This window comes from Strix uralensis, chromosome 3, assembly GCF_047716275.1.
Source record: "Strix uralensis isolate ZFMK-TIS-50842 chromosome 3, bStrUra1, whole genome shotgun sequence".
NCBI classification, from domain to species: domain Eukaryota; kingdom Metazoa; phylum Chordata; class Aves; order Strigiformes; family Strigidae; genus Strix; species Strix uralensis.
In genome coordinates this window covers 46,595,863-46,621,994 of record NC_133974.1, presented here as the reverse complement: position 1 = coordinate 46,621,994, position 26,132 = coordinate 46,595,863, and the positions used below count along the sequence as shown (strand labels likewise).

The 26,132-nt window shown below is 41.0% G+C and overlaps 2 protein-coding genes across 4 annotated transcripts; one reads left to right on the top strand and one right to left on the bottom strand.

Moving 5' to 3' along the window:
* The first annotated feature begins 1,764 nt into the window (after positions 1-1,764).
* Positions 1,765-19,874, top strand: CCNC (cyclin C). Of its 3 annotated transcripts, XM_074862153.1 has the most exons (12): positions 1,765-1,882; positions 2,661-2,767; positions 6,388-6,472; positions 6,716-6,785; positions 8,310-8,361; positions 11,155-11,210; positions 12,452-12,487; positions 14,165-14,256; positions 14,984-15,051; positions 15,335-15,414; positions 17,365-17,483; positions 18,128-19,874. In XM_074862153.1, the coding sequence occupies exons 1-12, from the start codon at positions 1,851-1,853 to the stop codon at positions 18,180-18,182; spliced, it is 852 nt and encodes a 283-aa protein (XP_074718254.1). In that variant the 5' UTR covers positions 1,765-1,850; the 3' UTR covers positions 18,183-19,874. The 3 variants fall into 3 exon arrangements, with proteins under 3 accessions (XP_074718254.1, XP_074718255.1, XP_074718256.1); XM_074862154.1 differs by lacking the exon at positions 18,128-19,874 and having other exon boundaries at positions 15,335-15,462; XM_074862155.1 differs by lacking the exon at positions 6,388-6,472 and having other exon boundaries at positions 1,864-1,882.
* A 2,890-nt stretch (positions 19,875-22,764) lies between these two features.
* On the bottom strand, positions 22,765-25,474 carry TSTD1 (thiosulfate sulfurtransferase like domain containing 1). Its single transcript, XM_074862152.1, has 4 exons — positions 25,174-25,474; positions 24,813-24,983; positions 24,498-24,657; positions 22,765-23,187 (listed from the first exon to the last, which is right to left on the bottom strand). The coding sequence occupies exons 1-4, from the start codon at positions 25,457-25,459 to the stop codon at positions 23,124-23,126; spliced, it is 681 nt and encodes a 226-aa protein (XP_074718253.1). The 5' UTR covers positions 25,460-25,474; the 3' UTR covers positions 22,765-23,123.
* Positions 25,475-26,132: the final 658 nt, after the last annotated feature.

The following is a 26,132-nucleotide window of genomic DNA, read 5'->3' as shown; positions in this document are numbered from 1 at the left end:
AGTCCCAGCAGCTTTGCTCAGGGTCCCTTGTTGGTGGCCATGCACTCCCAGCCCTGCCAAATGCCAGGCAGGCTTACCTTGCTTGGGAGGTGATGGCTAGTATTCAGCTAGACTCATTCAGACTTTTAAAATACATCCTTTTTTACTGATCTCGCTGCAAAACTCAGGAGTACTTCCCCTAGCAACAGTGTTGCTTGAAGAAACCAAGGCACCATCCCTCCCTCCCTCCCTCCATGCTCACCCTGACGGGGACTGCTGCATCCCTGTGGCTATGCAGGTATGGGCACCACAGCTCCTGCCCTGATCCACCCTTCCCAGCAGTACATGGGTTAATACATCTCAGATCCCACTCGGAATCACAGAATCATCTAGGTTGGAAAGGACCTTGAAGATCATCTAGTCCAACCATTAACCCAGCACTGACAGATCCCAACTACACCATATCCCTAAGTGCTATGTCAACCTGCCTCTTGAACACCTCCAGGGATGGGGACTCTACCACCTCCCTGGGCAGCCCATTCCAATGCCTAACAACCCGTTCTGTAAAGAAATACTTCCTAATATCTAGTCTAAACCTTCCCTGGCGCAACTTGAGGCCATTCCCTCTTGTCCTATCACTTATTACTTGGTTAAAGAGACTCATCCCCAGCTCTCTGCAACCTCCTTTCAGGTAGTTGTAGAGGGCAATGAGGTCTCCCCTCAGCTTCCTCTTCTCCAGACTAAACAACCCCAGTTCCCTCAGCCGCTCCTCGTACGACATGTGCTCCAGACCCTTCACCAGCTTTGTTGCCCTTCTCTGGACACGCTTGAGTAATTCAATGTCCTTTTTGTAGTGAGGGGCCCAAAACTGAACACAGTAATTGAGGTGCAAAGTTGAGAGCTGTGAGTGTTCTGTGTGCCACCATGGGAAAGAGCATGAAAAGAAAGTTTCAGAAGACTTAGGCCTAGGTTCTTCCAGTTAAACTTAAAAAAATATTGCCTCCAGAGTCTCTGTCCAATGAGAAAAATTCCAGCATGGAGCACGCTGAGCCCTGAAACCTTGAGAATTTAGGTGAGGTGGAGACAGTGCAAGATAAGTGGTCTTACAACTGGGACCTGATTGGGAGCAGACTACTACTAAATTTGGACAGCAGTGGTTTTACACTGAAAGAGGGCAGGTTTAGATTGGACTTAAGGAAGAAAGTTTTTACAGTGAGGGTGGTGAGGCACTGGGACAGGTTGCCCAGAGAAGCTGTAGATGCCACATCATTGGAAGTGTTCACGATCAGGTTGGACGGGGCTTTGAGCGACCTGGTCCAGTGGAAGGTGCCCCTGCCCACGGCAGGGGGGTTGAATGGATGGTCTCTGAAGGTCCAAGCCCAAACCTCTCCGTGTCTCTAAGAAGAGAGCACCACGCAGGGAAGCCTGGAAAAGCCGGCGGGATCTCACACGGCTCCTGCCATCCGCGGCAGTCAGCGCTTGCTGTGCGTACGCGGGGCCGCGGCCCCTCAGCCCCACCGTGGCGGGCTGCGCTCCGGGAGCCCGGCAGGCCGCGGCAGCAGTGCCAGGCCACCGGGCGGCTGATGGTTGCCGCCAGCCGGGCCTGCCGGAGCCCTGCGGTGCCTGCCGGGCCCGCCGGGGCCTGCTGAGGCCCTGTGGGCCCTGCGGGGGGCAGCCGGGGGCGGGCGGAACCCGGGCGCAGGGGAACGGTTCTCAGTGCCGCGTGTTGCCGGCCGGCGGCGGCGGCGGCGGGCGCGGGGCGGTGGCGGCGGCCGCCTCCTTCCTGCTGCCGGCGCGGGGGCGGCGGCGCTGGCGCGGCGGGGCCGGGACATCGCGGGCCCGGGCGCCTCCTCCCCTCTCCTCTCCTCCCCATGGCCGGGAACTTCTGGCAGAGCTCGCACTAGTGGGTGCCGCGGCCGCGGGGCGGGGGGCGAAGGGGCTGCGGGCCGCTGCCGCGCTTTGTCCATTCATTGCCGGGGCCGGGGCGGCGGGGCCGGGCCGGGCCGGGCCGGGGGCGCGGGGCACGGGGCACGGAGCTGTCGAGAGGCCCGGCGAGGGCGAGAGGAGCGCCAGGGGCGCTGGGCCGCGTCTCCCGGCGGCGGCGGGCGGCGGGGCCTGCTGGCCGCGGAGCCCTGGCGGGAGCCGGGCTGGAGTGCGAGAGCAGCCGGAGCCGCCCCGGCTCCCGCCGCGCCAGCCGGCCTCACCTCGCCGCGACTTTCAAAGTGTTTGGGCTCTCCGGACGGGGAGCCGTGTCCCAGTGACCGAGCCCGCGCTGCCGTGGTCTCAAGGGGCCGAGTGCGGGCAGTTGCGATCCGTGAGGTGCGGTATGTTTATCCCCAGCCGTAGGGCAGCCAGTGCTGAGCTGCGTTCAAATACCTCGTGCGTCGAGGTTTAAATGGGTGCCCGTGATGTGCTAAATATAACGCAAACCTTGCCTTGTACGAGCTACACCGCCAGTTCAGTTTGCTATAGGTAAAGGCCGATCTTAGTCCCTGCTAGTTAGTCTTTTTTTCAGAGGTCTAAGTTTGAAGACTCTAGTGAACATTTGCTTGGCAAGATTGTGTGTGGTTTGATTAAAGGTCACTAGTCCTCTAGCCCTGACCTGCAACCTGTAGTCTGTACAGGAGTCACTCGACATGATGTTGACAAAGAGTTGCTGAAGTGATTTTCCATTCCTTTAGTTTACAATGGATTTTGGATAAACAAGATCTGTTGAAGGAACGCCAGAAAGACTTGAAATTTCTGACCGAAGAAGAATATTGGAAGCTACAGATATTTTTTACTAATGGTAAAACTGTTTTATTTTTATTTCTGCCATAAAATATGTACAGTATCCGCCACATATAAATGCAAGTTTGAATTGCTTAGAGAATGTAATGTTTTCATTGTGATATTACATACACTTTCACAGCCTATTTTAACAGAGAACCGGAATATCAATCACATTGTCATTTGTTAGTTATATTAACATAATTCTAGGAGAACTTACAGGCAAATTAGCTGCATTTATAATGTTTTTACCTGTGATGGGACAAAACATAGTACGTTTTCTTATTTTCAAGAGGTTCTTAGCAAAAACAAAAGGAGGAGAAGCAAGCAGAAACTGTTGAGCTAGCATATTAAAGGCTCAGTGTCAAGCATTAATACTCAGACTGGGCATCTGGTAGGCTGTTAGGCTGTGGTAAGTATTTTAGCTGATCTGTGCAGTCCTGTTAAACTGCAAAGCTTGGAAATTTGTTATTTGTGTTCAGTTACGTTCTTTGAAACCTGCATCACAGCCTGTGTCTTGTCTTGTGACTGATTCCCCAGCACCCGGTGGCTCTCAAATTGTCCATAAGTTTCTGAGAGCTGTTGACAGACAGCCTGTTCTCCCAAAGAGTATGGGGCTTGTCTGTGAAGTTATCTAAGACTTACTTGATCCTGCAAAGCATTTAACCATATGAATGGCTGCACTGGAGCACATCAGATCATGCAGGCACTTAAACTCTTTTCTGTGCAATTGTTCAGCATTTTAAAAAAATCTCCCTAAGCAAAGGATGTTGCTAAGTAGTAATTTGTTTGCAGACAGCTCTTCAAATATTTTTCACAGCAGTCCTGTAAAGCACAGAATGTTTATTTTTTCAGCTATCTGGCCAGACTTGAGACAGAGACGTTCAGTGACTTTTGCAAAGCCACTGGAAGATCTTATGTCAGTGCTGGAGTGATACCTGTGAAAACTACTTATCCCAGCTTCTCTCTTAGCCTAGCTATTTTTATAATAATTGCGTATGCTGCAGATCTGATTGCTGTGGATACATCTGTGTTACCGCTTACAGGCACCAGGAAATCAAGCTAGCAATGATTTACCTATTTGATCAGTTTGTGAAATTCCTTGAGATTAAAACAAAGTGTCATAGCTTCATAATGTAAACAGAGAAAAATGGAGTACTGATACTTCTAAAACTGGATTTCTATGCTCATTTTCACTCGTATTAATTTGAATTATGAAATATGCTTTTTTAAATGTTTCATTTCAGTATTTTTCTTGAGTAAATGAAAGATTTACCAAGTAAGCAAGGTGGTTTCAGTTTGTGGTTTTCAGGGTCCTTTTCCTTGGCACTCCCTGCCTCCCCTGAAGGTACAGTGTGTGACCTGCGGCAGCTGGAGAACAGCTCTGCCAGCATCTCCCTCATGTGCTACGAACACAGCCTGCCCTGGAGGAGGGAGTGGCGCTGGGCTTTCACCCCTTCTGTGGCAAAGAGAGGCACCTTCATGGGGAGGACAGTCAGGCACTGCTCAGGCAGAGCTTCAAGCCCATGATATGTGTTGTATCATCACCTGCCTCTGAATAGGGACCCTGCTTTGGGTTTATAGAGCATCCTCCTTTTCTCTCCCATCTCCTGCATTACCGGAGTGGGGATATGAGTCTTGGCTATGGCTTGTCACATTCAGCATGTGTCTGTTGGAAAACAACTGCAATAGATCAACTGATTGTATGGCTATGCGCAACTACGCAGACTGTTAATACTGTAGAGAAGGGAAAGTGGCATCTTCTGCAACAGTTTGAAAACGGAAATGGATGTTGATTTTTCTCTTTGGATCACCAAGTCTTAATAGAGTTTTTGGTTGAAGAGTGCATTAATTGATTTCCCTCTCTGGTTTAGGGCAGAAGCTGTAACGTTTACGTTACAGGCTACTCAAGATATTCAGGTTTAAAACAATTTTTATTTAAAAAAAACTACTGGAACCACTTATTTTGTAAACATAAGGGAATAAATAATCCAATATCTTATTTTAAAATATTTAAAAAATTAATTAGAAGTATTGGACGTTTTCCCAGCATATACAAGCTTCCATTTCATTAAGTCTCTCTAGGCTCTTGTCCATTTTTTTCTCTAAACCACACTTGAATTTTCTCTGACAGCAGATGGCCTAACTGTTCCTGAAAATCCCATGGGAGTGAGAAACATATTTGGAGAATTCTGTTTACTTAATATTTGAATTTTTCTGATGCCCTAGTAGTAGGACAGCTTTGTAGCCCCATGATCAAATCAGAGGGAAAAATCTTGTCAAACCTCCCAAGATATGCTGATAAATATTTTAATATTTGTACAGTCTGGGCTTAACCTTCTTTGTGGCATTATTGCTTGTCCTACTGTCACTGGCAAGCTAGTCTCAGTTTGGCATTCTTCTCTTTAGGAAAAGAGTGATATGACATGGACAGGGACTTCATGTTGCTTTGGGTAATCATAATGGGTAACAAATTAGTTACCTTTTCCTGTGGGGGAAAAAAAAATGTTGCCAAGCATCAGTGCTGTCCAGTATAGTTTTCTCCTTTTCTCCTACGTTCAGCCCTTTTCTTGCCAACAGTGTCCTTGACATTTGTGTTTTAAAATCCCGTGATGCTCATTAAAAGTGAGAGTAGGGTGTACCCTGGCTACTCCCAAGGGATACGGAATAAGACCATGGGGGGAAAAAAAGATCTGCACTTCTGTGCTTAAGTAGAGCCTAAGAATTTAGCGATGACTGATAATAGAATTGTTTGCTTTTTCCATCAGTGGTCGCTGTCTTGACCTTACTGCACATATTTTAAATATATACTTAAGTGTGTTTTAAATTGCAGTTTTGGACATTTCTGGTGAGGGAGCAAAAAAAGAAGAGGGAGTCTTAACACAGCCGAGCCTTGCTCAGAATAATGGCCGTAAAGAAGTATGGGAAAAATAACAAGTAACAACCTTATGTTTCACTGTGCCATTCTGTATATCCAATCCCTGCTCTTAATCCCAGCTCGATGCATCTAATTTGCTTGGCACCTTTCCTTTGCCTGGGAGGCCAAACAAGAGCTACCTGCACAGATGACACCAGGGTTGTTTCTTGGCCAACTGGCAGAGGACCACCATGATGGAGCAGCTGACTGCATCCTCTGGTCTCCCACCCCTTCTCCCTAGACTAAATATGTCATTTTTTTTAACACCTGCTGCCTCTGCCAAATTTAATGACCATGTTTGTGTTGGCAGCTTTAGCTGTTTGAAAAAAAACCCCATTTTGCATGGCACTGAGAAGCCATAGACTTATATTTTAAGTGTTTGAATTTGTTTTGCTCTGAAATGGAATACCCAAGGTTTACCCTTCTGAGATTTGTGTTGTCATCTTCTTAAAGGTCATACTCACTTTGTACACAGTGAAGTCAAGTTTCCTTTCCCTTTTCGAAGGTGTCCACAAGCTTCAGGATGCAGTGCTTCTTCACGTGCAGGTCTGTAGGTTTACAGCAACATGTTGTCTCACCAGAACAACGTATCTGAACTGAGAGAGAAGACAGTGCTGCTGCTCCTTAGAATCCCCAGCACTAGTCATGTTTTGAGATCCTTTGCTATTTGGTGTCAAATTGTTGTAAAAACTCAACTCAAGCTTTTGTTCATTTTTTTTAAGTTATCCAGGCTTTAGGTGAACATCTTAAATTAAGACAACAAGTTATTGCCACTGCTACAGTCTACTTCAAGAGATTCTATGCCAGGTAGGACTGTTTACTATGATGGTACAAGAATAAAACATTTGCTAGGCACATTTTGGTAGCCCTTTTAAAATGCAGTTCTGTATTAAAAACAGTGCCACTTTTGTTTTCTGGATGGTGTAAAGCTTTTATGCTAATAAAGTTAACTTAAGCTTTGCTTTTTCAAAAGGAAGTGTGGTGCTCTTAATAGATTAATCGTTCTACGTGTATGAAACAACATATTATAATTTTGTTATAACATTTCAGATATTCCCTAAAAAGTATAGATCCAGTATTAATGGCTCCTACGTGTGTGTTTTTGGCATCCAAAGTAGAGGTATGAAGTATTACAATTTTTTAATGTAAAATTATGTGATGTATGAGAGAGAGAAAACGTTTAGGACTTTTAAATTTTTTATCATTCTTCATGCTTTGGGGGTTGAAACCTTCTCTTTTTTGTATAGATTTCTATAGCACTTAAGAAAAGGAGATGGAGAACGCCTTCAAACATGTTATTTAGTATTTGATCTTTCTCAATGTTACTAACCCTGAAGGGCCTCTGAAAATTGGAAAGAGTATTTTAAATGGCTGTATCACTGTGATACAGTGTTTACATATTTACATACTCTATATCTTAAATTGTGCAGCATCTCCTTTCTGGTGTGTTTTTCCTTATTCATGTTTACTCAAACTTTAACGCATAATTTGAAATTTTTTTCCTAATTATCCTTTTCCCTTTCATATAGTGAGGGATCCTCAGAGTTTACCACACTTTCATTACTTGAATTAAAAGTATGTTGTAGCTCATACTCTGTCTTTGAGAAATTATCATAAGGAGTTGACTCATTAGGGATAGTGGTGAGAAGGCTCTATGCCTCCATTAGTAGTCTACTTTGAATGTGGCCAAGAGTTAGCATCAGCTGGGCACTGCTCTTAATCCTCTGTAATGCAAGAAGTTTTTCAGCTGTTTGAGAAGTGTCTGTGTAATGAAAAAAAAACCCCAAATTGGCCAATTTGTGATATGTCAGCACTAATGAATTTTACAGGAGGAACTCAAATACCTAGTGGATGGTAGAAACAGTCCTATTAATCCAGTGTCTACATGTGATACTGTTGTCTGTACAAATAGTGTGATACCTTTCAGTGTTTGGAAGAGATGAAAGAAAGGAGAAAGATGCAGAGTATTGGAAAGAGTATTTTTTTATCAGCCTGTTAATTGAGCCTATAAGAAAGTACAGACATAGAGTGTATATATACAGCCGTTCCTTGTATTTTAGAACAAATACTAGAAGTCTGTGCAGCCTTCCTTAACACTAAAGCTTCTGCAACTTTAGAGGGCAGCTATAGCAGTAATGAATCAACTGTGCACTTCTCTGAAAGAACACTGTATACAGAAAATGTTCAGCTTGCTGACTGTCTCAGCAGAGGAGCTAAGGCTTCATAACATAATAAACATAATAAAAAAAGGAAACATAATAAAAAAAGGTAGTGAATGACAGGTTTCTAAAGGCAGTTTTCTCTCCAAGTGGGTTAAGGAAAACCAACATACCTTCTTGAAGCCCTCTTGTTTATTTTATATGTAGAGTGTTAGCCAACTGAGCTTTTGTGGCTTTAGTACCTTTCATAAGTGTTTACTGTTCCTCACAACTCAAACAACAAAGTAACTAATTAATGAAAAAACTCTTTACCTAAGAGTTTACCCTGTTACCTTAAAGAAAAAAAGAAAAAAGGGGTGGGGGATAAGAAAGAAATACTGCATAAAGAAGCCCAGTTTAGTAAGAAGCTGTTATTTTAATTTGATAACAGTGTGAGTATATGGTATTTCAGGTAGTTCACCTCATTTACCATTCTTTTTCTTCAGGAATTTGGTGTTGTTTCAAATACAAGGTTGATTTCTGCTGCTACTTCTGTATGTAAGTATCGGTGATTTTCATTATACTGTAGTTACCTATCTCTATGGGGAGATAAAACATTTTCTTTGTGGGTTTTGTCATTTGCTTGTTTTTAAAAGGTAGCTTTTTATCAAGTCATGGAGGGGTTTGCATGTTGACTGCCAGGAGCCAGTTAAAACCATTTAGAATAAATAATTTCTAAATACAGAAACAGAAGGGTCCTTTCTGTATTAGTTTTCGTTGATTCTGGTTGGAATTTATGCCAAGCATAAATAAAAGCAAATTAATAAAATTAAACTATCAAGGTTTATAAACAGTATAGAGTAGTAAATTGACTTCTGAACTGCTCAAAGATGGAATTGGAAACGTAGGGCTTTATGTGTCTGTTTTATAAACGGTATGGCTCCACGGAAGTGCCTGTTTTCAGTATTTTTGGTAGGCTGTATACCTTCTATTTTTTTTCCCCCATCATAAAATTAGTCTTTGCACGATATTTATTTCTGAAAATACATTTTATAACCTAGTCACAAATAAATGCAATAAAATCACACTGTAGTTACTTAATTCCTTGTCTGTCCCACTTGCCTTATATTTCCCAGTTCCTGTAACTTGCATCTCATCCTCCAAGGTCTTAGTGATGGCTTCCTTAACTGAATGCTGGACCCAGAAGGTCCAGCTGCTCTCAATAGGCAATTGCTGGCTGTGCTCTTCAAAATGTAGGTCATTGCTTTCAAAATCCCTCTTGGCTGTTGAGGGAACAGGTGACTGGCTGCATTTGTAGCCTCCACATGCAGTCAGTATATCAGTCCACGGGGCTGGCCGTGTGTGACAGTTCCACCACCAAGAACTGAAATACATCTTGAGCACCAGCACGACCAAGACCAGTACTGGATTTAGCAATAAGAGTTGCTCTTTTTACAGAAGTAGCATCGCAAAGCACAGGTCTGTGTGGCAGTTTTGGTGCATCAGTAGGTTAGCTGGATTTTGGTAAATATGCAGTAGCTGATTTTACTTAGACTTCTAGTCCTGAGCTGTGCTGTTTCTGAAAATCCCAAGTCTCAGAATCCCGCAGAAGATTTCCCCCACCGTTCTCCCTTCAGACCTAGAACCCCTGCCTGCCCTGATAAGTGCTCTGTATTCCATGGAAGTGGGGACAAAAAGCAACAGGCTTTCTCCTAGTATTAATGTCTTTTATTCTACCTGGTCTTCTTTTACCAGAGTTGATTCAGTAGCACACAGCAGGTTTTTTGGAGGTCTTCATATCAAAGGAGAAAAAAGATGAATTGAGACAAGTAAAAGAAAGCTAACAAAAGGGATGACTACTGTAATGTTGGTTGAAAAGGTTTGTTTGCTTTTAGTTAGGTAGAAACATGAAGTTATTAACACGTGCTTCCTTTGTAAGGAAGATAATCTCAGCCTGGTTTCTGGCAACTTCTTCAAAAGCTTTTTTCTCTGTTTCCACAGCTCACTGAAAGGATGGTTCCATATGGTTGTGTCTGCAGCTTGCTTTGTGGGAAAAAAGTTTTATTCCCCTATCTTCCCCCTCAAAATGATTTATTTTTTTACTATGGATCTCTTCAGTTTGCATGCTTCTTGAGAAACCTGCTTTATTCATTCTTTTCTTCCTTGAAATAATTAAAATTTCCAACCAGTAGCCTAGTCTTATTGTCCTACAGCAAATTTTCTAGCAAAGTCCACCGTAGGTCCAAGTGTTGAATTCTTTAGTCCAAAAGACTGACCCTATCTTTTCATCAAAGTGAATGGCATACTGAGTTTCTGGAAGTAGTATCAATTCATACTATACCATCTGTGATTAATATAAGGAATATTGTTCAGTTCTAGGATGTTAAATGTTACCTGTTTTCCTTGGAGGCCAGGGACTTAAAATAGATTTTTAAATGTTTTACTTGTACAAATCTGAAATCCACATCCTTAAGTTTTTCTTTGCTCAGCATTCTAATACAAGATCATTCTGGTTTTGGAACTTAACATAATTTTTAACAGTGCGCTATTTGTCCCTGTTCTCCTTGCATTAGGATAATTAAGTATCTAAATCAGGGATCATCATAAGCTAGAAAACAGGATATATTTGAACATTCTCATGGAGACAAGTGTCTTGAATCATATCATATGCCTAAGCAGATGTTTAGGTGTCTCTCTCTTGGAGAGAAACAGCCTTGAAATGTCTGATAATGCAGTGCCTAGGACATTGATCTGCAGTGTGGTGAATTAACTTCTTGCTTTGCATTTGAGCCCGTTTTTTGCATATCCAAAATCTTTACATCATGGAAATACAGGATCTCTTGGCTGAGCTCCCTCACCCTGCCTTTGGTCTTCTTTTTCTAAGACTTGATTATGTGCTTTAAAATCTTGCATGTTGAAGGATCAAGCCTGTGTAAAAAATCCCATGTAAAAAATCCATTTGGATTTAGTGTTGGAACTGAGATCCTGAAGAGATCACCAGATTTGGAGTGACATCAGTAGGTAGATAGCTCTGTGACTGATAACTTGTGGAAAGTTAGGTGCCATAAACTGGTTGGTGGTTAACCAGAAGATTTAATAGTGTCCAAACCAGCAGACAAGTATCTGGCTGAGTATCTCTGTAAATCTGGATTTCAGCTGTATTTCTCTTTCCCTTTCAGGATCTTAAATCTCATAACTTTTCTCTTTCAAATACAAACCTTTTGGACTGCAAGCAATTGTGCTGCCAAATGGATTTGAAGGGCTATATACAGATTAATTAGTAGAAAGGTGGGAAAGAAGTAAAAGTATTAATTACATAATTTTTAACATACTGATTTCTCTTTACTGTAGTGAAAACTAGGTTTTCGTATGCCTTTCCGAAGGAGTTTCCTTATAGGATGAATCATGTAAGTATGCTGTTCGAAATACATCTTGAGCAAATAATTGTTTGCAAGAAATCCTGTCTTTTAAATTCTGAGAAATATTTTTATACTCATATGTCAGGTTGCTCATAACTAGTTTTGGATAGATTATTGGGAAAGTTACTTTTAAAAGTAATAAATCTTATATAACCTCATTTCTTAAATTGTTGACAGAAATGCTATAAAGAGAAGTGACGTGAGTGGGGACTGAAATAGTAATTTTTATGTAGTATGGTAAAAGAGATTAGCTTTTTTTGAATGTTCTTGTTTACAAATATGTTGCTCCAGGGAAGGTGAATAGTCCTTGCACCTGGGATGCTTCAAAGCTTGCACACAGGAGCAGTTGGCTTACAGAAAGCAGTTTTATTTTTGCCTGTAAAATATAATGGCTTTTGAAAAATAATTTTAATTTATTATTTAAAATTTGGATTTACCAGTGGTTTTCAAGGCATTCTCAGTCACAATGCTGAGATATTTTGTAGTTTTTACTGAAACCAGTTTTGACCTGTGCTGTAGTATTTTGAAAGTTAAACATTATTTTTAGATTGACTGTGACAAATACTACTTTTTTGTTGGTTTGCTTTTCACCCAATCTAGAAAGCCAAATGATATATCAGAATATAAAGTATCTAAGACCTTGCATAGAACTGCACTGCTATTTTACAGATAAAAGCAAATGGAAACATATTTTGGGGTACTGATTTCCTATAGCCAAAGCAGTCTGGTCTTTTCCTTGGTATCACTAATATGTCACTGTCTCTATGGAACATGAGAACTGACTTAATTGCTACAATTAGACAGAATATTTCACATGAAATTAAATCTGAAAATGCTTTAAAAGACCATTTGGCATGTTAGTGGCCTGATGAAGAGGCCCTAATTCTACAAAAAGACTTCTTTATTCCAGTGTATTTATACACTGGAAACAATTTGCTGCTGCCAGGTGTTGAAACAAATCAGACAAGTACTGCCAATGAAGTAGTCTTTCATAGTAAACTTGATCCAAAATGTTTAAATGCATTGTTATTATGGCTGGAGTTAAGTTAAAATGGTGTTAAGGCAATGGCTAATAATTGTTTGATTTTTGTTTCGTTTTGTAGTTTCAGATTAAATCCATTTAAGACTGTTGCAAGTATGTGTTGAAAATTCCTGTGCATTCATGGATGCCAGTTAATTCTGCTGTCTGAAACATGCTGCTGTTTAACTGTGATTTTACTTCTTTGCAGATACTAGAATGTGAATTCTATCTCTTAGAATTAATGGTAGGTGGGGTTTTTTGGTGGTTTGCTTCTTATTTTTTTTTCCCTCCACTCCAATTTTTGAATGATGTCCATGCAGGTCTAACATTTACATTTTCAGCAGAATGTCATAATTACTGTGCTGTCATCTAGGCTGAGTGAGGGCATTCTCACCTCCTTGTGTGGAAGCTGGACTTCTCAACAGAAAGGGCAGATTGTGGGAGTGGTGGGGACAGGAGGAGTGTGTATGGGTCTGCATCCTAGTGGTTATAGCGCTTTTGGGATGGGTAAAGCATAAGTTCTGTTTCCAGAACTGCTTCTGTTTTTAAAAGAAAGGTAACTGTATAAAAGTCCTGATGCAGAGACTAGGATGTCAGTGTCCCGATTTCCCCAGCTGAATGGCCAGTCAAGAGCATAAAGAGTTGCATTCTTTCTATGCCCTCTTCTTCTTGCCTGGAAGAATCTGGAGCTATATATATGTTCCAGCTTCAGCAGAAGGTGTGGGTAGTATCCCACTCATGCTAGTCTGTAACCTGATAATGAGACTAATCTTCTAGGAAGTGAGATGTGAATTTGAATCCTGTGACAAAGAAACTGAATTCAGGGCCTCCCATTTTCTAAGATGGTGCTGTAACTATTAGGCTGGTGGATGAAGGGAGCACAATGTGACGTTTTCTTCCAGGCACTTTCAAAGAAAGAAGCTGTACCTGCTTTTTGTAAAAGTTGCTATCCCATTGCTGTGTTCTCTAGGGCAGCTGAAAGGATGCAGCCCAGGCTTCTTAGGGGGCTTCGGTAAAGTGGTGCCTAATTTCTGCATATTGTTTGGACTTGGATGGGTTAGGCACTGGGCTCGCTGTACTAGGGTAGTTCTGCTCAAGTGCGGAGAAGAGAGGGAAACCAGGGAGGAGCCTAGTGAGTTAGGCAGCAACTGAGAAAGGATATGTTTTGGGAACAGGACACAGAGGAGATCAGATCAAAGTTTTTGTTTGTGCCTACAGTTGTTATAACCCCTTTTTAGATAACCTGTTTAGATTTAGTCCTTGATACCTCTGATTCCTGGGTTTTGTATACAGGAGTTTTATCACAAATAACTGCATTTACAAGAAGTTACATTTTGGGGATTAACTTACTTTTCCAGTACGCTATGCAGTATATAGTACGTATAATAACTGTGGCTCACTTCAGTGTTCAGAACATGTAACTTAATGCAGCTTTTCTCTGTAGTATCCATACAGTTGGCTGCTTTCAGCGAGAAGGTTATTCCTTCTTGTTTACACCAACCTGGGTCTGAAAAAAGGGGATTTGAGAGCAGTGGATTTTTTTCTTTTTCTTTCTTTCTTTCCAAACCAGTGTCAATTATTTTGGCATGCTTTCCATGTATGGTATTTAGTGACAGACTGTTTTCTGGCAGTGTTTTGTATTTCCAAGTGGGAATTACGGGTTTGTAAGCAAATGAGGTTTCAGTGTGCTGCAGATGTGGCTTTCTCTGTCTCTTAAGGGAAGGACATTGACAGACTGGCAACCATGCTATGTAATGGTATTCTAGAGAGAGCACTGCCCTCATTAGAGCAGGGTTAGGTGTCAGAATGCTACTTCAAAAAAATAGTCAGTCATTGACTTGTAAACCAAATGTTTTTAATATGAACTGACAACACATTCTGCATTGTAATCTAACTTTTATCCCGTTGACACTTTTCCTAGGACTGCTGTTTGATAGTATATCATCCTTATAGACCTTTGCTCCAATATGTGCAAGATATGGGCCAAGAAGACATGCTGCTACCTCTTGCATGGTAATGAAGACAATTATTAGCAATAGTGCCTCCTTTCAACAAGAAAGCGTTTAACAGTTACGCTTCAAAGGTGGTTAATCAAAGCAGGCTTAGCCATATTTGAATACAAAGGGTGCCCTAGTTAACCTGTGCAGGTATATGTCCTGACTTAGATAATTCTGTCTTTAACCCTCTAATGATTTTACTTCGCAATGATCTAATTTTTATTTTTAGACTAGCTCTAATAGCACAGTTTTTACCCTACTGAATGGTGACTATGAGTAGAGGTAATGTTTTTCTGTCAACGTTGGCTTTCTGCTGTATCTTGTCATAGGAGGTAGAAGTAGTATATAGAGGTTTTTAGCTGTGTTAGCAGAACTTTTGTTCTTGAACTGTTTCTCAAACACAGAAAGACAGTAAAAATGCTACTTGTATGCTTGCCCTTACTTATTTGTGAAACAGGGATAATTATTTTATGGTGTACGTCAACACCCTCTGCAGAAAGACATTTATGGTACTGTAATAGTGCTTCCAAATAAACTTCTGCTGTGACTACAAAGGAAAAAATGAAAGGCATTAAGAGATTTTTACAAGGAAAGAGATCTCCTCCCTTGCTGTTTCGCCCTGCAGTCTCACTGCTTCTACCATCTGCAAAAACTGACAAAATATTTATAAACTGATGGCAGTTTTTGAAGTCATATAGTCGAAAGGTGAACAAAATGATGCTTACAAATTCTTTTTTGCACAGGAGGATAGTGAATGACACATATAGAACTGATCTTTGTCTGCTGTACCCTCCTTTCATGATAGCTCTAGGTAAGTAACACAAGCAATGTCTCTTGTAATGTTTAAGTGGATGTATTCTGTGCACTGTCCCATCAACAAGCATTCCTTAGAGTGCCCTCATAAGGTGCTTCAGTTTGTGTTTCATACAGTACTGACAGTGTAGCCCTGCAACTTAAAAAGTCTTGAAGAAAAATCAGATAATTAATCCCAACCTTTCTCTGTTCAACTGTATAGTGTTTATAAAAAATAGAATGTTTCTGACTGTATCAAGAGTGGATCTTTGTTCAGTACCCATGTCACCTGATCTTTGCAGCTTGCCTACACGTGGCCTGTGTTGTCCAGCAGAAGGATGCAAGGCAATGGTTTGCTGAGCTATCTGTTGATATGGAAAAGGTACTCTGTTTTTAATTCCCGACACCTGTTACGGACTGACCGGAAATGGTAGTTATGGTTATAAAACTACTGTCTTACATGTCTGTGGTACTGATTTGAACTTCATTCAGTGATCATGTTAGGTGTTGAAATTAGGTAGATCTCTCGGGCAGGGAGACAATGTCAGGTCATTCTGGTTATCACCCTGCTCTGAAAGTCAAGACAGAACCATTGCATAATGGCAAAGTGTTACTGGTGGTGCCATTTTTCAGATGGGAGTATAAAACAAATATCCTTTGAATTTTTTTGCCAGGAAAAGACTTACCCATGTTTTTTGTCATTTAAGATTGCCAGCACGTGTTTGATTTAAATTCCAGTGCGTGTGATTTTCTGATTTGCCTTTCAGCATCATGCCTACACACTGTTCTCATTTTCTCCCTATGAATGTATGTAGTAAGCAGAGTGTAAAACATTCTTGACACTTTCAGGGTAATCAGTCAGTGTTAAACAGGGGGACTCCAAGATCGTTCACTTGAGTTCCCTGCTATTGCAAATTCTATGTCAAATAATCCCCTTCACAAATTTATCAGGTTCCAAGGCGCAGTTCTCATATCAGTAATGTTTTTCATCTTCACTAGTTCCTTTTACTGTTTAGGTTGACTTCTTTAACCTTTGTTAAGGTTGTTAAGGTTGACTCCTTTAACCTCCAGCAAGTGAGCCAAACTAGTAATCATATTCCTTATCAGACTGTTTCACTCTGCACATATTTTTCAGTCTGTCTTTCTCAAAACTGAGTGTCTGGAATTAAATAGCATATTATGGATGAGACGTACCATTGCCCTCTGTGCTGTCGGTATTGTCTTTTATGCCACTGATGATATCCTGGCCCTGTATTTGTATTCCAGGATTCGTCTTTTTTAAGCACAGTGTGGATGCTATGCTGCATCCAGAACTCTGTGAATTATGCTGTCATGCATGTAAAATCAGGGTGATAATAAATTGTCAGCAGAGGAGAACCAACCTATATTTGACAGATAAGGTTACCATAAGCTTGATACTGAACGTGTTTGAATGTTTACATGTCTTGGTTCTCATGCCAGTGATACAATCTAAGCTTGATTTTTTTACATCAGCACCATGGACCTCTTAGCCAACTGTGACATTTGTTTCAAGGATATATATTGTTTTAGCACTTAATCAAAGTCCATGTGTTAAAAAGAAAAAAGAGGTCTACTTTATTAATTTAGAGAATGATGAAACAAATAATGAACTAAACATTATGCACCTTTTATATAGAATATTGAACTAGAAATTTAATAGGAAGTTAGGGTAGTTGAGGTGCAATAGATAGAACATGTCCAAACTGGTAGGGAATGCTTATGCTTCCAGAAGTGGAATATGAAATTTTAACAATTCTTATTACATGTGTATAAGAATATAATAAGAATAAGAAGTATTCAGACATTCCTTGGCTCTTTATTTCTTGACAGGAAAGAATTCAGACCAGTATTTGTGGTTTGGAGCTTTTTTTTCCTACGCTGTGCCTCTGATGTGTATAGGACATTGATAATCATCAGTTACTGTATTGGTAATCCATGGTCATCTAGCTGCAGTCATGTTGTCAGGTGTCCATATTTTCCCAATAGCATAGTTACAAGCTGTGGCAGTAGTTGCAAATAAATAAATAAAAAGCTATTTAGCTTGCTGGGGAGGAGAGATGGTATATACAGTTGAATGGGAGAGAAAGTATTCTGTTCAGGCTTCCATTCACAATTAAATAAAAAAGCTAATTATAGAAATGGTTGATTGCCAGACCAGATTAAATGTGAGACAGCTCAGTTTATAATATGAAAATTGTGCTGCTTAAATTCCTTTCAGGGCATGTTTAATGAATTACACACTTAAACCAACTATGACAAAGATAAAATCGCTATTGTGTCTGACCTTAGGATCTCTTTTCTTTCTAATCAGATTTTAGAAATAATCAGGGTTATTCTGAAGCTGTATGAGCAGTGGAAGAACTTTGATGAGAGGAAAGAGATGGCTACTATTCTTAGTAAAATGCCTAAACCAAAACCACCTCCAAACAGGTACTGTACTTCCTTAATATGCCTTTCATATGGAAAAACTGAACTACTATCTTAAGAATGAGTAAATGTTTAATTTGAGGTATAGCCTATGTTTTTATAGTGCAGACCTCTCTGTTACAAACAGCCAGTCTGATTGTTCAAGAGCTAGTGAGAAGCAAAACATTCATTGTTTTATGGAGAGCGTTAATGTGATTAGAATGTGATCAATACAGTTTAGCAAATGTAAGGAACCACGCTGTGAGGCTCCGTGGCTGGGCCAGAGTCATTGGAACTGGGCCTGCTTGATGTCGTACTTAATTACTGTGATTGAATATCACTGTTGGGAATCTGCACGTGCAAATACCTGAGCACACACTTATGTAATGTGAACTTTGGAATGTTGACTTCAGAAGTAGATTCAGCAGGCAGCTGCATGGGGATATATTGAGATCATTATTCAAATAAACACACTGAAGTTATTTATGCATGCTAAGAATAACCTTTGCATTTTTTATGAAACTATTTGTGTATGTGTTGAAGTATTTTCTTTCAAAAGGTTTTTACTACTTTCAGAATACCATATTTTTTAATTAAAAAAAAGAAATGTAACATGATCCTTCTTTTTTGAAGACACGTTTTTGCCTTTTTTTTTTTCTTCCAAACAGTGAAGGAGAACAGGGTCCAAATGGTAGCCAGAACTCTAGTTATAGCCAATCTTAAGACATTCCAAAGAATTTCTCTATGGACCACTTTGACTCAAGACATCCTGGGATCTTTCCTGTGTTCATGAAATGGACAGAAGGTTTTCGTAACATCTTTGACAAAGAACTTGAAGAATAAATAGCTTGTTTGTGTCAAGCATTTTGAAAGCTTTTCCTCTAAAACCGCATCATTTTCTCTGACGCTGGAGCAAATGTACTAAGATTTTTCAGTGTAAGGAATCAAACATTAAACCAAGCTGCAAAAGATTAACAGTATCCACTCAAAAAGTTCATTATTGGTTTTGTTTGCTTTGAGAAAATTGTAACTTGCCATTGAACTATTTTTAAAGCGACAGTAACCTGAAGCCTGAGTATGACTGTATTAATGACTTGTGTTGTCTTCATTTTGTTTGTGACTGAAGGAAGATAGTGTATGATTGTTGATTTTTTTAACATAAATATGGATTCTGTAACAAGTAACAGCAATCCTTCAGAAATAAAGCCTAGAAGAGCCTGCAAAGAATATTGTTACAGTTTTAATGAAAGCTGCAGGAAAGAAATTCAGTTCCTTTTTTGGGTTAGAAAAATGCTGTTTTACTCAGTAGATGTACTTGGATGTTTTTGCCATGAAGCATAGTAGCCCAGCTTGCCAGAGAAGTGCAATATGTATAGTGATTCTGCAGTTTTCTTAAACATTTCAAGTGTTAGGAATTTTAAAAACCCAACATACTATGATTTTTTTTTTTTTTGCAAGTAAATGTACTGTGTAGTACAATTGGAATATTTCACAGTCAAGTACAAATTGGGTATGACTGCTATTTTTTATGGTGGTTGGTTTTTTTTTGTACAAAAGATATACACTGTTAGTCTGCCTTCACTGTTAGTGTGAATTTGTGTGGTTCATTAGAGAGTTTATTTAAGAGGATCAAGCTTTTGGTGAGCTTCATACTGGCTAATTTTAATTGTGATGTTAGGAGCAACTCTTTAGAATAACTGAAATGGGATTCCTTGGTTAACTATGTGCTGGAGAAAATGAGATTCCTTCAAACAGAAGGCCATATCCTGTGTTCCTTACTCAGGCAGATATCCCACTGAAGTCAGGAAGTGGCCTAAATCGAATTTTTTGATTTTTAGATAACTTTGTTTCTAAGTGAGTTCTGGACAACTTCATTTTGAATGATAATGCCAACTTGCCCAAGTAGAAAAATTGAATGATAAAATGAAGTGCAGTAACATTGTTCTTCATTTTTTTTTTCCTGAAGCAACACATTTCACTGGTCTGAAATATTGGAGGGAAATTCTTGAAAACCCTTGCTCTACGATGCGTCTTGGTTCAAAAAACTAGCCCCTTACAAAACCCCTGTTTTTGCAAATACCTGTCTTTGTAATTGGCTGGTTATTTGGTGAAATATAACTGAAGTGTGTTTCTATGTAGCCCATTAGGCTACTAGCATTTATTTCCGTTCAGGTTATTTTTGTAAAACATTACATCAACAAGCCCAAACCACTTTGGTGAGATAGACAGATAGATAGATAGATAGAAAATATATACATTTTGGTCTTTGCTACTTTTGTTGCCATTTGATCCCTACCTTTTATAGACACTTGATTGATGGAGTGGAATTTGGCCATTTGCCTTTGTTTTTTGAAGTCTAAAATGTGCTATTTGTAATGTGGACTTGGGGAGTAGAAATAAATCAATGCAACTTGACCACTGTGTGGAGTTCTTAAACAGGAACTGTTCTTTAGGTGAACATCAGTCTTCTCACATATACCATATAATGTGCTAAAAAAGCTAATGTTTTGAAATTAGGGATTTCACACGATTAATGAAGAGTTCTGGCTGGAGTGATTAAAAGTTTTCTTGCTGCTCAGGAGCCTTTGCAGACTTTACTTCACACCTAAATTACCTATGTGACCTAAACCTCACAGCTAAAATATCAGGCACTTCTTGGTGGTAAATAGAAGTATCTTAAGTAATTTCTCTACTGCGGAGATGAGGGTAGTTTCACCAGCTCTGATTCTGGTGTAAATGGTAAAAGGCAATAAAGTGCAGTTGAAGGAAATGGATTCAGTGATGACAGTTATAAAGAGAAAGATGTAAATTGGAACAGGAAATGGAACATAACATGAATCAAACAGGTTTGCTATCAACCAGACAGAAAAAGTCACCTTTAATGTGCTTCATTTCAAAGGAGAGAAATGCATAAAAATAAGGTATTTCATTAAAAGAGAATTAGCTGAAAGTCTTCACAGATTATATGGTTACAGGTGACAGCGGAGTGTCAAAGCAAGCACAGTCCATCTATGCCAAAAAGACTTAAGGAAAAATCTAAAAGGAAGCAGACAAGTTACTTAACTCAAAAAGCATGATTTGAAAAGCAAGTTATATCCACATAATGAAGATAGAGAGGAAGACACAGAAAGGATCATCAACTTTGACAAACTACAAATAGTTTGAGAAACACCTTGCAAAAAACTACCAAGACTAATAAAAACTAATGAAAATAAAAAAGAGGTATACAGTGGCTTTCCTATTAAAAAAATCCAGAACTCTTCAGCTCAGAAAAGATAGCAGATTCTAGAAAAATCATGAGTGGTGTGAAGACTGATGAGGTGACAACTCTTCATCACTTCTGACAGAAGAAGCAGGAGCATCAATGAAAACAATACATGTCAAGTTGAGAAGCAACAAAGGGAGAGAGAACCCAGTGCAGCCTGCTGTGACTGCTGGGAGTTTGTGTTGAAAATTTACAAATACACCAAGATATGCAAAGCACTCTGAGTTGTAAATGAGAATAATCTGGGGATTGTATCACTACATACTTACCCTGTTCTGTGCTCTTCCCCAGATGTTTATTTCTGGTTGCCGCCAAACAAAATTATGGGCTAGACAGATCTTGTTGTGACCCAATATAACTGTTGGTCATTTTTTGTGGCTGTGTAGTTTTAGATGTTCCCAACAAACTCTAAATCGTGATTAAGTTTAGTTGATTGGATCTCCTTGCTTTGTTCATCTGTATACTGAAGTTTGGTGGGTTGGTCAGTACAGCTAGGCATGATTAATTACACATTTAACTAAATATTTTCAGCATGTCTCAAATTTTCTATACAATCTGACCTTAATGGTCTAGATCAAAAAGCATCATTAGTCCTGGGGAGGCCTGGCACAACACAGCCAACAGTGGGCTTCGGTTGCCCCTTTTGAGTGTGTGCCCACAGCGTTGTGAAACTGCCAGTCTAGGTCATGTTAAACAGACAAAACTAATAGATCATAGGGTTTGGCTAAAGCCAACAAAACCAATGGCATCTGTTACTCCTCCTGATCTGGTTGGAAAAAGACCTTTCAAAAGTAAGATAGTGAGAATTGCAGAGTAATTGATCACAGGGTAACACCCATACTCATCCTGGCATTTTAATTTCATCTTCCTCCCATTAGTTCATCAGTTAAACTAAACCAGAATTTTGGAAATTAATTTAAGTTCTGGCTCTTAAGTTGTTTGGGATTTTTTTATGGTTTGGAAATAAAGTATAGCAGTAAGACCACTAAAAAAATCAATGATCTTTGGAGGAAAATGCACTCATTACTCACTATTATGACCTCTGCACTAAAGGGTCGCTGATTATTAGCAAAGACGAGAGATCAGAAACCCCTGTAAGATACGCTGTCAGGGCAGCACAGCTAACACAGCCAGCTGTACCAACTACAGGAGTTCTTTAGAAGCAAATGACTGCAGAGGGACTTACTAGAAATAAAATTCTAGTAAGATTAGTTACTTTTTCTTCTCTGTTCTCTAAACTCAAGGGGGTATATTTTTTAGGTCCTCTTCTCACCATGCAGACTGTACTGTCAGAATGAAAGAGCTGTAGGGTAAGTGCACATCACCTGCAATACTGATTAAAGCAGAAGCAGAAATTTTAACTCCTTTTTCCAGATGGCCTGCAGAGTTCTGAACTTCTGTGCTAGGACTTACCAGATTTTCTGGAGGTGAAAGCAGTTCACCTTTGCTAGTTCTGAACTGCTAACAGCATTAAAAGAACAAACAAAAAACCCCCCAAAAATTATGACTATGCAAATTTATAGGTGGGGATGGGATGGGTCAGTTTAAAGTTTAAGACACACAACTTAACCTACAAAAATGAAGAGAGTTTAGAGGCTTCCTTGGCCACCACAAATTTTCCAGCATAAAATGATTACATCTCTGTATAATAGTAACATCAAATATAGACAAGTTCTCACTTGATATTGAGGTGCTGAGGGAGCAGAAGTTGACTGAATGCTAAAGTGTTTTGTGCTCAGAAGCGGGTCTGCATATAAAAATGGATATACTTGTAAAATAAGGAATCGCACAACAATTTGAACACCGAGTATTCTAGCATCAGGTCAGTTTTCCTTCAATTTTCTGACCAGTAGTGAACTTTTGGCCTTACAATCAGATAGTACAAACCTAAAACTTTGTACTTGTACTCTTTGGTAACACAGCAACTATTTTAAAACTTCAGCTACACGTGAAGTATAATAAATCCATGCGTAAGGCAGTTACCCCAATTCCATGAGGATATCTGCAGTTTAACCATTTTAAGCAAACTACCCAACACGGTTATTTGGGAAAGGATAATTTTATTTGTCCTATCATCATTAGTTTCAACAGTCATAAACTACCTCATACAAAAGTCTTTGCAAACATAATAAGCACTTAGGTTCTCTTCACATATTTTCACCAAAAAACATAGCCCAAAGTAAAGGTTGAACAATTTTAACGTCCTCTGTTCATGTCATAATCTTTAGATACAATATGAACCAAGCAGTCGATATGCGTGGCTATTTGAAGGTGAGTGTCGGTTTACACAAGAAAACAGGAGTGGGCTGTATTCTGGAAGTGGAATGCGCGTAGTCTGAATGCTAAAACCTACAAACCATCCCGAACCCTTGATGGGGCAAGGGCTGGGGTAGTCATCTTCATTTTTCCTCTGGAGGTTCATGTTTTACCCAATCCTCAAAGCCACCAGCATATTGCTGAACTCTGAAAATATGTAGAAGATGCAATGTTAAGAAGGGCTCTTGAAAAAGGTATCTTAAGAGCACATGGCAAAAAAACTCCAAAACAAAAAAATCTGAGAAAAAAACCCATACAGAAATTCTCTGCAATCAAATACATTTGTACCTAGCTTCAATGAACCAGATCGACATTCCTTGTACTCTAATACTGCCTGCTTCCATGCAGTGTGTTCTGTAACTCTTTTCTTCCAAATGACACAATGCTGGAGATCAAACATCAAGCAAGTAGTTTCAGCTGGATCAATGAAACAGTTTGCTACTTCTTTTTTTAAAAAGAAAAAACAGACTTACTGCAGTGGGAGATTTACATGTTACTATGTCTAATACTTCAGATGTCATCAAATAAATGCAGCACACAAATCTTTACTTCCTTGCAAACCTACATGATCTGACATAAGCCTGCACAAAACTAAACTCTGGAAAACAAAAACCCACCATGCAAAACAATACTGACTCCTTCAATTAGGCAGCATGAAAAACAGGTAATGGAGGATATTTCACACTTATTAAAACAATGTGTTTATAAAACAAGAACGTGGTTCCATATTTTTGACTAGAATTAGCAGGGATATTCCAGTTCATGAATTTCAGTTCAGCGAAAACATGAGCAACCAACCAATTTTTAAAATACTATCTGCAGTCTTCAAGCCAGCAAGGCATCTTCTGGTATGGGTGTAACAATTCTGCCAACCAAATGCTGTTTTTGCTTTCACTCTATCAATCTCATTGTCTTTTTAGCTATTGCCTTCACTGCTTTACTCCTGGCAAACAACCCAATGCTTTACTGAAGGCGTACTTTGTCAACAGTGAACTGTACAGTTAGAACTGCAATTTAACAAAGTGTGTGGTTTCATAAACTACTTAAGATCCTACTTCTACCAAAGCAAGCAGTTCTCCACCTTTCCAATCACCCTGTGTCTCAGGACTAGTGCTTATGAAGCTGTAGAAGGAAGCAACATCTTGGCGAGGGAGCCCTAGGAGGCAGAAAGACCCTTCAGTGGCAGCATGGTCTTGCAGCAGCTTGTGTCACCTGCTGCACATGTGCAGAGCTGCTGAGAGGTTGTTTCGCAGGGTGATACACCTCACTTTGCTGGAACACCCAATGGTGTATTTCAAGGTTCAGGGGAGACAAGAGGAGGTGACTAACTCAAATACCAGTCATTTTGTTCACACTCCACATTTAAATTTTTACCCATGCCCACAAGAAGCTGAGTACAAGTTCCGCTTCATGGTGGGAGGCTGCCTGAATCCCACCCTTACACACACAAGTCATACCTGCTGAAACCCAAGGACATGGCAAAAGCGAGTGCTTGTTTACTTCTTGTTCCAGCCAAACAGGAGAAAACCACAGGGTCTGACTTAGATGGCATCTTTTGATTGTACTGCTCCTTGAACTCTGCTGGGTCCATTTGTAGAGCTTCCACTAATTCACCCACTGGGAAATACGTAAGAGAAAGGTCTCATTTATTCCCCATCCACAAACAGGTTTACACTAGCACAGCTCTAGTATTTTTGCTCAGTCACCACTCGTCCACAGACTTGACCATCAAGCAAAGGGGAACACCCAACGTCTCCACGTTAACAACTTACACGGTATGTTGACAGATGCTGGGATTTTTCCAAATTTGTCGATCTCCCACCTCTCCCGCACGTCTATGTGGAAGACGTTGGTCTTCTTCAAGTCTTTGAGCTCTCGGTAGGAAAGGCTCGACGCCCCGCCGGCGCAGAGGCCGCGGCTGCTGGCACCCGCCGCCCCGGGACCTGACAGTGAGGTGCAGCCCGTGAGCCCGGAGCCGGCCGCCGCTCTCCCGGCCTCTCGGGGAGGGCCATCGTCCCCAGTAACGTTTAATATACTCACACGGGGCTCTCCCCGGGCGCCAGCAAACCTCACCCCGCCACCCGCCTTCGGGGAGGCCCAGCCGCCCCTCCACCCCCCGCGTCCCCGCCTCACCGGGCGCTGCCGCCCGCCACCAGCCGCCGCTCGCCGCCCGCAGGGTCCGCGCCGCCCGCCACCAGCCCCAGCCCCCGGCCCCCATCAGCCCGCCTCCCAAGATGGCGGCCGCCCGGGCCCTGCCTGCCGCCAGCCGCCCGTCCCCGCCGGCGGGGGAGGAGACGGCTCCCCGCGCGGCTCCGCCTGCTCCTCGGGGGCTCGGGGAGCACGGCCGGCGTAGCCAGGCTGGGTTAAAAACACTTTTGGGTTTTTTTTTCTCATGTGAATCCCTCTGATTTCTAGCCATTTATGAGTTGACGTCGATAAAATATTCATTCGCATGCTCGCATCCGATGAATTTACAGCACTGCGTGGCGCCAGCGAGGGCATCCCCCTGGTTCAGGGAAGGCCTGGATTTCACCAGAGCTATAAAACGCCGAGCGGCCCGGGCGGCCCAGCCATAGGCGAGCTGCCCACTGCCACACACGGCACCTGCTGCTTTGCCTGGGCAGGGTAATTTCCACAACCAAGCCAAGCTGTTGAGAAGCCTTAAGGTACCCGAGGCTGGGAGACTGAACAGGGATGAGGAATTTTGATGCCAAATCCACTCAAAAGCAATTCCAAAAAAACCCCTCAGTGTTACACCTGAGGAGAAAAGGTGATTTTAGCACTGGCCTTGCCAGTTTCACCCTTGCCACCGTCCCTTCACAGCCACAGGAGCTGTGGTCCAAGGGTAATAACCGCATCCCTAATTTCAATACACTTTGGTTTTGAAAGCTGTCAGTCTTCCAGCCCCAAGGACTGATAGCCAAGACATGTTTTAAGTGGAGAAATGAGGGTTCCTCTCTTGAATGCATTTTAAATCAGTACTCCATATTTACTGCATACCTTACATACCAGCAGTTCCAGTCTTTACAGGCAGGCGTGCTGGATCTTTTCTCTTCATAAAAGATGCATTTTGAGGAGTATTTTGTTGAATC

Coding starts and splice junctions, on each gene's coding strand:
- CCNC (XM_074862153.1), top strand. CDS start 1,851: ATGGCCGGGAACTTCTGGCAGAGCTCGCACTA. Junction 6,473..6,715: donor TTCAAGAGATTCTATGCCAG/GTAGGACTGTTT, acceptor ATAACATTTCAG/ATATTCCCTAAAAAGTATAG. Junction 11,211..12,451: donor TTCCTTATAGGATGAATCAT/GTAAGTATGCTG, acceptor ACTTCTTTGCAG/ATACTAGAATGTGAATTCTA.
- TSTD1 (XM_074862152.1), bottom strand. CDS start 25,459: ATGGCTAGAAATCAGAGGGATTCACATGAGAAAAAAAAACCCAAAAGT. Junction 24,658..24,812: donor AGCATCTGTCAACATACCGT/GTAAGTTGTTAA, acceptor CGTATTTCCCAG/TGGGTGAATTAGTGGAAGCT. Junction 23,188..24,497: donor ATGTCCTTGGGTTTCAGCAG/GTATGACTTGTG, acceptor ACATATTTTCAG/AGTTCAGCAATATGCTGGTG.